Genomic DNA, 12,336 nt, shown 5'->3' with positions numbered 1-12,336 from the left:
TCATCCTATCCCAAACAAGCTTATGCTAATGGTCACCATGCTTGTCTCTACTCCAGATTGCACCAGTCTGTGGGAAGCAAGGGGTTGCTCAGGGATAAGGCACTAAACCTGTGACAGATCTCCAGAGAAGCAGATCTTCAGCGAAGACTACAGTAATTTTTAAAATGTTTTTCTTCCAAGATGAAGAAGCTATACCAAAGGGCCTACAGAGAGACTGCCTGTTGTAAATTACCCAGTAGCTTCAGTTTCAAGGCCACTCCCTGAACACAGCAAAAGAAATAATGAATGCAACATCATTTCTGTGTTCAGTTCTTTTCCTGACTATGATGAAAGATGAGTAATACTCTGCACTTGATTTCTAGCATGAATTTAGCTGACAAGCAAAATTTTTCCTCCTTGCTAAAGATGTCCTTTTTTATGTAACTCATACTGAACTAATTTCCAAGTTATTTCAGCAGGTTGCTGATGTCTGAATCAATCTTTTTTCAGGCCTCTGAGTAAATCCACTATATGCCACTCCAACAATAAATGCATTTCCCATAGTCTTAAGGGCTTCAGATATCAGAATTGCCTGTATGACAATCTGGACACAGGAGAAGATGAGCTTACCTGGGTCCCACAGAATTATACTTTCACTTTTTAGTGAATATCACGAACACAATAAGGACTAGAAATTGGAAAAGCAAATTACTTAAAATAATGCACAGTGTAAAATCTACTCTTTTATACTGTAGCGTAACTCTTACAAGAAAGACCCAAACAACAAGATACTGATACCACATGTGGGTTTTGTCCTTTTTTTTCTTCTTCTTTTGGTGCAAAGTTCCCCCTGAGTTCAGATTTCCTTGTCCTGCCCCCTGTTTGAAAAGCAGGTGTCAGCCTACAACCAGTGTTCAACTTGTAGCTGAGGCTCTGCAGACTGTATAAAGAAGCTGCTGAAAATCAGTTGCTATTTTCTCCGGAGAGGTCAGTACTGTGCTTATAGAAGAAAGTAATAAAAACCAGCATGTCTGAGGGAAATTGCTTTTCTGGAAAATTGTCCCTTGTAGATTACTAAAGCATGCATTGCCACTAATACTGTGGGAATGCTGTCAAAAGAGTTTTTCCACTGTGATGCATCTATAAATCACGCTACCTAAGCCTAACAGCACAAAATGTTTGAATGGCCTTTTGAAATGAAAATATTCAGCTTTGAAGGTTTGGGGGATGGGAGGGATTTTTTAACTGTCTTAGGCTGACTGACTCCGCAACTTCATAGCTGTTATCGATCCCGAAGGCAGCAATTCCACTTCCAATCCGTAACCTGTCTGGGAGCTAGGAGGATAACGACTGTTGAATCTTCCTGGAAATCGGCGTACCAGGTAAGCAGGCTGCAGTATTTTTCAAGAGAGCAAAGTCAGATCTTACTTTTGGACTGAGAAAAAACAAGCTCCCTATACTCTAGCCTTAGGAAAGATTCTGTCTTTGTGGAAAACCTAAATTAAAAATTCTGTTCTTGGATCAAGCCTCAGCATTGAATTTAACTACGCCTCTTTACTGTGGTTAGAGAAGCCCTGCAAGCCAAAACAGCATCTGAGAATTACAGAGCCAAACTGTTACAGACACCATAACTAAGCTACAATTTTTACACATGCTATGAAGTCTTAAAATTTGAAAGGTTCTCCCAAAGTATCAGATTTAGTTGAAATAAAGAGTGAGAGCTATGAACTGGATCCATGATCTAGCTAGGTGCTATCCAGGGGCACTGAAGGCCTCCATCAGACACAGTACTACACAAAATGACAAAGAAGGAATACAGAAATTTCATCTAAAGCTAATATTATTAATTTTATTTTACACAAAAGCCCTCTAACGATGGTACCAGGATATATATGCATAAGATGTAGAAACATGCCACTGGAGCTTTAAGAGCTTTCAGGAAGTTTTCTAAAACATGTATTATCACAGCAGACAAATATATTACCATTAAAATTGTGAACAAGAAAAAGCAGTAATATTTCCCATTTCATAGACTAGGACATTTAGAACTACACTTCAGTAGATCTAATCAACTTCCATTCAAAAAGGACTGAATTCCAGTAACTGATCACATAATACGCCCAGGGAAGATGAGCATCAGACCCCTTTCAATTTCCGTATGTTTTTCTAAAATGTTATTCATAGTATCTCTATCTGACTGGTTCTCCTTGGTCACACGCAGAAAGTCTAGTGAAGCTGAAAGACACAGTGCTTGGTGCAAAAGCCTTGTACCCACCTCCTTGCAGCGCTGTAGTAATACATATTGGCAAAGACACTCTATCCAGCAAATTTATCAATATGAACTTGTGCACTGATATGGCTGGACAGCCTGTCGGCTTTATCATCAGACTCACCTGAATGTAGTTGTCAACAATTCCCCAAGCAAAGCCACAGGGAAAAACCCCTTCTATGGGCTGGTTTTCAGGCAAAGGTGGGAAGCCGTTTTTTTCTATCAGCTTTTGATAGAATAAGACAGAAGATTTGGGCATCAACTTCTTGTCATGGCTTTGAAAATCAACATAAAACAATCCACGCCGAATGCTGTATCCCCTGTGCCATTCAAAACCATCCAGGAGGGACCAGACTGTGTAGCCAAACACATTAACTCCGTCGTACCGGATGGCTGAGAAAAGAACAAAACCAAACTTATCACAGTGCTTATTTTACCTTTGTAGATTACACTATATCAGCAATGTTTGTGGTGTTCATGTGTAAGAACAATGCAGTAAGTCAGATAAGTATCTCGGGGCCTGCCTCAAAGCTCATTCAGGGAAGGTATTTCAATTGCACTCAGGGAGGTGCCAGGGCACGGGTGCACTGTGCAAGGCAGTAGAGAGGTACCTGGCCTGGCTTTAAACAAGCCAGATTTAGAAAGAGAAGCAGCAGAGCAGCTGTTTGAGCAGTGCTGCTAATTAGGCGTGCCAAACCTCAGCCTTGGAGCAGCGCAGGCTACGCTTGAGCTGTTCGCAGCGACTGAGCTAGTAACTGCACGGCACTGCGCTCTGCTAAGCAGGCGCTCCAGCTGACTCCGGGGTAGCTGAAGGGCCGTTAACGCAGCACAGTCGTGTATGTGAACAGAAGTCATACTCTTTTTGATCCTTACCCCCACTACAAATATATATTGAGAAAACCCTGACAACACTTTTGGTGTGCTGATTAGTTTTTATTACCAAGGATTTTAAGTAGAAGTGATAATGCAGGAAGGCTGCCTTTATTTGATAATTCTCTCTGCTTACATCTTTTATGGCACGGCATTTTCCAGCTTAAATAGTTAAGGGTTTCTAAAAAGATATATATGTTTTAGGTCAACTGTTTGACTTTTAAGAATCACCACACACTTTGTAGGTTAAAATCAGGGTCTACTGGCATCTGTTATTATGGCCAGTTTTGAGATTCCAAATGACACTCATTTTTAGTTGTATTAAACACTGAGACTCAGCAAAATGTTCCTGGGCAAGGCTCGGCTTCAGGAAGGCACAAAGGAGTGTGCTTATTTTAATTACATAATTAGACCCACCCTAATTCAGCAATTTAAGCACAATCATAAATGTTCTTTTGAACTTGAGTTTGGCTCCATAGCCAGCAGAGTTTATCTTTATTACTTCTGTCAACCCAAACTGGATACTGACTGAACATAATATTTTCCAGCCTAGTTACACTGAAAGCATTATTTCAGGCAACCAAAATATCAAGATACTAATTTCCTGGCTTTATTAATGTACCTCATTACAATCATTTAGGAAGGAATACATGGATTCTTGACTGTAACCCTGTTTGAATCAATTAAATGAACTGTGGTTAAATAAGCAATGAATTTGGCCCAGTCTGTATCAGAGGTCATGAGAAAATGTCTGAGGAAATGGAATATTTCTCCTCCTAAAGGCATCATTCTTTTGAGTCTGGCAAATGCCAGTATTTTTCTAACCTCTGCATGCATCCATGATGACATCTGCTGTACCAGCAGAGTAAAAGCCAATACAGGTCCGCTTCATGAACTGGTCTCAGTGAGAATTTCTCTTTGAACAGCATCTCACCCCTTCTGTAAGTCCTTACACAGCACTCCCACATTTCCTGAGCAACTCATAAAAACTCTCCTCAAATCCCTCTTTAAAAATGCATTCACTTTTAAGTGTCACCTATGAAAGAAGCAACTTGAAACATTTTTTGGAAGTTTCAGAAAGTTTGGAAATCTCAAACATACTATCACACACGAATTGCATGTTACTGAAAAACCACGATGAAAACTATCGCCTGTTTTTTTCTTTTTCTTTTGTCTATCTCCCCTCCTTTTTATGTCTGTTGGTGTGCAAGCCAGGCCAGCTGAAACTGTCCTTGCTTCTAAAACTAAGTGGCCTTGTCCATACTACCTACTGGAAATAACTCCTGACCTGAGCAATCCCCCACAGCATGCCTAGAAGTGTGATACTGTGCAGGCCAGAACTCTGCCAGAAGTGGGTTAAAAATTAAACAGCAGTTCAGCTCACGCTCTGTTTAGCTCAGTAGTATAGAAATAGTGCAAGGAAAACTGGCAGACCCGTGAGCATCAGATACAGATCCTTAAAACCCTCTGCTCAGCTGCTATCCAACCCCAGAGCATGAAGGTGAGGTGTGTGAAGCCCGAGCTCCTGCTTCCATGTGGAAGGTGCCCAAGGATCTATTTTTTGCCTCTGGACATACCTGAGAACAGCTTGGTCCTGACCTGTCAGGGGCCTAGCTGTTCCCGTTCTCCTTAAGGCTTTGAATTCAGACCTGCTAGCTCCCCAGATAATGACTTAACCCGTTGGCTAGTCAACATGGCACAGAGGAGCTTGCATGCCCTCCTGGTCAACATGCTCCACTTTACAAAGAATAATCAATTTTTTTGTTGCACCAGAGACAGAGCAGGGAAGTGAATATGACCCTAGAATAAGTGATTAGATACCCACCCATCTCCAACCAATTAGCAGCTCTAATTAATATTTAACTACTTTATATTGCAGGTCTATTCACTCTATTCAACCTTAAATGGTATTTGGGAAAAAAAAATAATATCAATAATAGTAAACACTAAACAGATTTAGGACTGTGAATCCCAAATAAAGAGACCCTTTCCCAGAGCCAAAAAAAAAACCATGTATAGAGCTTGTCTGCGGCATGCAGTGCCAGAATGGGCATCTACATCAGCACTCCACCAAAATCAGCACACTTTTGAGCAAATCTCCCTCCTTATCACACTTCAGTTCACATCACAGCCTGGTCTCAGCGTGCATGACCTAGGACCCTTCGGGGTGAAATGAATCCAGAAATGGGCTTTAGGAATGCACATGGTGTGGATGCCAGGCCCTCAGCACCAACTCTTTTTACTCTACAGGCTTGCTCTGACAGGGCTGCACTTACTTGTTAACGTAGATATAGAAACAAGCAGTTTTGTCTGAACCAGTGCACACACACAATCAGGCAATGGTACTGGCCAGATCTAGGACACAGCAAAAGCACATTTATGTGGCCCTGGGTCTACATTAATTATCCTTGCTTCTCAGTGCTATAGCTCCAATGCTATTTTATTGCCCCGTGACTGCTGGAGTGAATCTGGTGTAACTAGCTCATGAATCTCTACATTACAGTGCTTTACTGCACTGGATAGACATGTCCTAAGTCTCCAAGATAGATAACGTGTCTTTGCCTTCGCTCTTTAAATTTGTCCAAGACTGCCCACATGATGCCTTTTGTGAATCCTTCTCAACTAAATTCCCCTAGCTATTGCACAGAGAACTTTTTTGCATATTCTAATGGGCGGAAGAGTTGGGTGCAATAATTTTCATCATAATGATGCTGAAGGTCAGCATCTGCAGATCCAGTCTGTCTCTGCTTTTTTTTTTCTGTAAAAAGTTTAGCTAAGTGTTCATATTCTTAACTTAATATGACAAGACTAGTGTTGTTGCTGTTATTATTATTTATTGAGTGGCACATTAAAAGGAAAGAAACTCTGTAAATTGAGATTGTTTCCAGCCAGCTGTGATTAAAAGGCAGATCCCTGTATGTATGTCCAGCAATTTAAGCAGAAATGTAGGCAGTGGGAATATGACCCCTTACAGCTCTTCATCTGACTTAATGCAAACATGTAATACTGTACTTGTAATAGTAACTGTTTTACATTTCTTTCCTCCCATTTTGGATGCACTGGCTCATGTATTTATTAATCTTTTAATTTATCTGTCATAATTAGGATTCTGGAATAGCAGATGAAACAAACACAGGACTTCTCTGCACCTTCATGAGTGCTGAGGATAAAATGAAAGCCATTTTTGCTCATCACCTGTATGAAAATGGCAATGTAACACAACGGCTATCTCATCTGAACTAATAGCTACAATAATACTGTTTTTAAAACCAGAACAGTAAACTGTAGACAAGTAAATCGATTATTAAATTATAAATTAAGAAATTAAAAGACAATGAAAGTGGAAATGGGAACCCAAACAACTCATTGGTGACTACTAGGATTGAAAAATCTGTTTTGCCACAAGGAAATGGGAAAATAGAAAATAACTCTCATAAGGTAGTTTATTTCTCTTAGTCTTTGGAAAAAATAATAGGTTAACAATTTAAATAGCTTAGACTATACAACCTCAAACATTTGCTCTCCTTAAACAGATGTAAATTCGGATTATTGTGATCGATGTCCAGAGCTGTACCAATGTAAAATTTGTGCAAGAGCAACACTGAGATGCAGAATGAAAAACTTCCAATTTTTCAATTAAAAATGTATTCTTTCAGCCTTACGTTTTCTTCAGAGGAACTCCTATGGCATAATATTTACCTTCCCACGTATATATTCTTACATTTTGTACATATGCATTCATAAATCTAAGATACAGAAAAAAAGTATTAAAAAGTAACACAGCAAATTTCTCTAAGTCCATTGAGAGTATAGTTCACACGTTTTTCACTTCCTCCCATCAGACAGTAGAAATTTTCCTAATGACTTCAAAGACAGCAGCATCAAACTCACCAAATGTTATCTGCAGGTATTAAGGGTCTTCAAGAGCTGAAGAGAACAAACCCAGGAAAGGGATTTGGAGCCTCATTTCAGAAGTGCCAAGAGTAATGTTAAAGACTAAAATTAGTTTTCAGCCTGGTTCTTTAACATGTCTCTGTAGGCATTATTATTTTGTCAAGCACATATTAATACAATCTCAGTCCTACCTTTTAAAGTTTCCACAATGAACTTTTTGAGATAGTAAATATATTTGGCATCATCTCTCTTGGTGCTACCAGAAACAAACCAGCTGTTCTCCACAATGAATATTTGGGGGTTGTTATATTCACTGCTTATCCAGTAAAGGAGCTGCCTCAGGCTTATTGATTCCAGCTGCTGGAATTTCATGTGGGAGTCCAAGAGCTGGAAACTCAGGGTAGCTCCAAAAGAAAGAGCAAAAAAGTCTGCTGTTCCCTTGATATACTTCTTCTCAACTTCACTGAATTCAGGCAACAGAGATGAGAGGTTGCTCCTCATGCTCTCTGGATAGTCACCATCAATAAATATGGGCTTAGCAAACCAGCCGAGCACAAAATCAAGGGATTTTTGACATTCTTGTATGTTTTTTTCAGTCATACGTTGAGGTTTTATCCAGTGGGAGCTAAGGGCGATGGACACTTTTCCTCTTTGAGTTGGACGAAAATGGTCATTGTAGAGATGCCAGACTTTAGCATGGGCCTGTTGAAAAGAAAGACTGTAATTAATGCACCTGAAATTCCATTTTAAGTAACAGTCTCAAGTACTGATGTCCAGTGTCATGTAGTAACCACATAAACACCGCATTTCAGGGCTCAGACTTATTCATTCACCAGCAGTTTACAACTCCTAAATAAATACCATATTAACACCATATACCAACTAGAAATCACTAGTTGGTTTGGGAAAACAGCATCTCAGTTTTCCATGAGATACTATTCCAGGCACCGAACACACCTGTGGTAGATAGACACCTTTATTAACTTCTGTTATTGAGTTCAGACATACTTCCACTCTTTACAAAAATGAAAATGCATTTAACTAAACGTGTTTCAAAGTATGTTTTCATTATAGGAATATCACTTCATCTGTAGATTTACAGATATATAAAGAAGGAAGGTCTATTTTTAAGAACTGCCAAAATCTCTCAAAACAATACAAGACAAAAAAACACCCTTGAACTTACTCGTCTTTGAACCAGAACACACAATACAGGAAAAACTACCAATCTGGATTTTAAAAAGTCTGGTGAAAAACAATTTACCACAGCACCTGAAAAATTATTTGAGTAATTCAGTTTAATTTGTTTTATTAAAATTTGCTAGCATCGTATTTCAACCACTTGTGTTGGTATAATTTCATCTGTTACTGTGAGGAGGTCTTTTCTATCAAATTTCTTTTCTGAGATCTTACAGACCAAGTTGAAAGTGTCTCTTGATGTTCCCTTTGAAAGTTAAATAGATTAAGTTCCTGGAGCCTCGCATTATATTTAGGCATAGTTTCAAGCCCTCTAACCATTCTCACTGTCTTCCTCTCTTCCAGTTTGTCATCATCCGTCTTAAAATGCAGAGGCAGAACTGGACATAATATGCCAGTGGTAGTCCAGCCAGCAGTAAAACCGGAGACAATTTAACACACTATTTCTGCTTATGTGGCCATAGCATTACACTGTGAGCATGTGCTCATCTAAACTACGACATCTCCAGAGCCCTTCACCATCTAAACCGTATTTTTAATTTGCACCTGCCTTATCAAAGAATTTTGACTGCTCTATGAATCAGCATCCCATCTTTTTGTCATCTAGACATTAGTAGAAATTGTAATGTTTTTTTCTAGTTAATTGATAAAAAGATAAAAAATATGAGATCTATTAATTAGAAAAAGCCTAATAACTATTCCCAGTTTACATTTGTATTCTGGGTCTTATCAGTTGGTATTTGTTCATATGCGCTGTGATGACACGAACCTCCGTTCCTGTCATACAAAGTCACAGGTGTGATGAATATATGACAGATTATTAATCAAAATGTCACACACATTTTTAGCCCTCCCTGGAATATAAAGCCATAAAGAAAGCTTTATAATTCCACGCCATGCAGTTGCTATGTTAGCAAATTTTATCATTAATGTATTGATAGCTGCTGTTCATAGTTGCTTTTTCATACACTCTTACCATTCAAGCTTTGACCCACAATGATTTCCAGTTGCCAGCATTACTAGGAACATTAAACAATTACAGTTATTAATAATTTTTGACATAGACACTGTTAATTACCCAGGAAAAATAATGAATTCTACCATGCTACGGTTCTTGCAGAATTTTAATTCTCACTGCTGGGGCAAAAGCAATTGGAAGTGAAGGACAACTACAGCTAAGATCAATAACCAAGGCTCAGTTCAGCTGCCCCCATACAGAAACCTGCTGCCTTTTGAGTCGTCATGGCATATATAAAACATCTGCACAGATCTGACACCAACTCTATATGAGACTAGACCCATGCCCTTTTCGAGTGGTCACCAAAACCCAGAGAACAGTATAGCAAACCGTGAATCACAGTACACACCTATGTGCATGTATCTGAATCAAGCTCTCAGTTGCAAACTTCAAGGTACAAGCTCTCATTTATAATACATCAATAGCTCAGATAAATGTGATGCAGTCCTACCATCTGTCTATATTAATACAATGGATTTTGATGCTAGTGAGAAACTAAATATAGTAACCACTTCAAAGTCTCGTGTCAAAAATGAGAGCTGACCTAAGCACAGACTTAATTTTACTTCACGCTGAAGCTCCATTACGCTGATGAAAGAACAAAAGACGTTACGCACCCTGACCAAAACACTACACACCCAATGCTGTAAATATGATTTTTAAAATACCATTGGGAAGAAAAGTGCCATCACTTACAACTCAAATTTGTATACCCAAATTTTCCCTCATAAAGGTGCCACATATTCTTCCTCTGTTGGACCTGACTCATCTCTATATTTCCTGTCTCAAATGTTAAGATACCACCATGCACATTCTCAAACACACAATTTCATCTCTGTCATCTGCACTTGCAAGTACACTGCCCACCCACAGAGAACCTCAAGGACTATGGATGACTTGCCCCATAACTCTCGGCCAGAGGAGTAGGCAGCTACTCCTATCAGTGGAGAGAGATCTGCCAGCATTTTAGTAGCTTTGATTCTACCATGAAGCAAGAAGGAGTCCCACTCTCCACAGACAAGGAGGTGCTGTTCACTGCCTCATTGCAATGAAAAGATAGGAAGTGTAACAATGTGGGATTATCTCATTCAAGTTTGCCTTCTAAGCAGGTCATCTAGCCTGCCTCTATAGAAGATGAGAAGACTGGTGTCTAAGATATGCAGGGTGAGTCACATTTTGGGAGTCCATCTCCCTCCACTGATGATGGACAAAACCTCTTTAGTTTAGACATGTTCTACAGACAGATGAAAGCAGTCAAGAAGCAGCTCACTGAAATATCTGCCCCCTGGAGTGTGCATGAAGCGGAATTATACTATTTCCATGAAAAAACAGCTAAACATAGAATATAGTGCATCAAAGTCCCTGGGCTCTGTGGACACAGATTAATGAAGTAGTTCAAAAATGCACAGAAATAATGCTGGAAGAAGCCAAGTGGCAGAGCAGAGTCTCTACGGAAATCTGGGACAGAATTCATTTGCCTAAAATCAGGTGTCTAATGCAGTTTTAGTAACTACAGAGTCTCCAGCCTCTAACTGCAGTTTTGGAAAGCTCCGAGTCTTACATAAACCTTAAGTCACATCTCTCAGCCCCACAGAAACACCTGGGACAATATAGGATGTGTCAAATGATAATTTGTGCCTATACCTATCGTCAGACAAATGAATCCTACTCCTAGGGTGGGACTTATTTTGAGCTGATGACACTTTATACTTCACAGTCCATATATGAGCTAGATGCCCAAGCTCCCACTACAGGCAATGGAGATCTCAGGCTCCACTCCGCTGCCTCAACGGTGCCATGTGGTTACCGTTCCAGAACAAGCCTATGTCACATCTGCCATTTCCATGCAGATGCCCTAAATAGCCAGGGAAGTCCCCTGCTTATACTGAGCTAACAGGAACCCACTCAAAGTCAATCTACTTAATGGAGTCTAGTGAGTGATTCCCCGCTACAGTACAGCAGCCATATTGTCATATTCAGCAGGACCACTACCTAGGTCCCAATAACTGTATGGATTAGCAGTAGGATTTAATGTAGGTGCCCAGACCTTTTTGAGATGCCTTACCTGAATGAGGCTGTCAGACATGATTCAGGACCCAATGGGACACCTTGGTCTTCCAGAACACCAACTGGAGGCCAGGCAGAATATCCTAGGGTAGCTCAAATGACACTATACCTTTGCTGGGACAACCTCCTAGATGTCTATTACCTATAACTGGAGTTTAACCTCCCAGATCATGTACAGAGAAAACACATAGGAACCAACATACCATCATGTCCCTTATATTTATTGGAAATCTTACTTCCTGATGTCAGTGACTTACCTGCTGGTACCTATTTTTAGTTCACAGCTGACTAGGATTAAGATCAAGGCAATCTGCACTTCAGTGCTTGGTGACTCCATGTCCCTGGTTTTACAAGGTGCTGAGGGGTCTTACTTTGCTCCTTGTTAGTTCAGACAGATGTGCGGTGCTGACAGATCACTTGGCTTGGCTGGAAAACCTTACTAAATAAGGCTGGTTACAAACTGGCTCTAGGAAGAGTTGTGCAGTCACTGATGTGTTATGAGCAGAAATAACTGCTAAAACCTGTGTGCTTGTTTCTAGGCTGCCAAATTTGGGTAAGCTTGTCATTATTACTTGCTTTCAGAGAGTAGCACAAATATTGTTCGATACCAACCACTTAGCTGATACCTTTCTCGGGGATACCACCCTACATTCTTGACCCTGCTGAGAATTGAGCTAAGCTGGTATTGGGAAAGCTGCGAATTAGGACGGGGGCTCTCTATGCTTACGAGTGTCTATTTTTCAGGAACTGATTGTTAGGAGATCTTTTAAACAGCATTTACTTAATCCCTTCAAATGCTTACATCACTATGAAAATCATGAGGTTTTATATCACCATGAAAATGAAAAAAAAGTGACAAGATGTAGCTTGTCTTTAGCTAAATCCGTTTGTATGTCTGTACTTCACTCAGGTTTCAGGTTCCAGCACAGTCCTGTTTTCATGTTGATATTGTCTTCTTTCCCTGACTTTCCTACCCAATATACCTATTTGGGCCACACTATACCTGTACTCAATTTGTGAAACTCTGATATTGATCATGTTA

General features: G+C 39.9%; 1 protein-coding gene across 1 annotated transcript in view; it reads right to left on the bottom strand.

Moving 5' to 3' along the window:
- KL (klotho) overlaps nucleotides 1–12,336 on the bottom strand; it is a 51,933-nt gene that overhangs the window by 8,852 nt on the left and 30,745 nt on the right. The window contains exons 2-3 of the mRNA XM_075084910.1: nucleotides 7,204–7,714; nucleotides 2,373–2,641 (exon numbers count right to left, since the gene is read on the bottom strand). Coding sequence (XP_074941011.1) covers nucleotides 2,373–2,641; nucleotides 7,204–7,714 — 780 coding nt within the window. The remainder of the gene's footprint in view (nucleotides 1–2,372; nucleotides 2,642–7,203; nucleotides 7,715–12,336) is intronic.

Source organism: Phalacrocorax aristotelis, chromosome 1 (assembly GCF_949628215.1).
Source record: "Phalacrocorax aristotelis chromosome 1, bGulAri2.1, whole genome shotgun sequence".
NCBI lineage: Eukaryota > Metazoa > Chordata > Aves > Suliformes > Phalacrocoracidae > Phalacrocorax > Phalacrocorax aristotelis.
The sequence above is the reverse complement of the archived record's forward strand: the minus strand, read 5'-3'. Positions and strand labels throughout refer to the sequence as shown.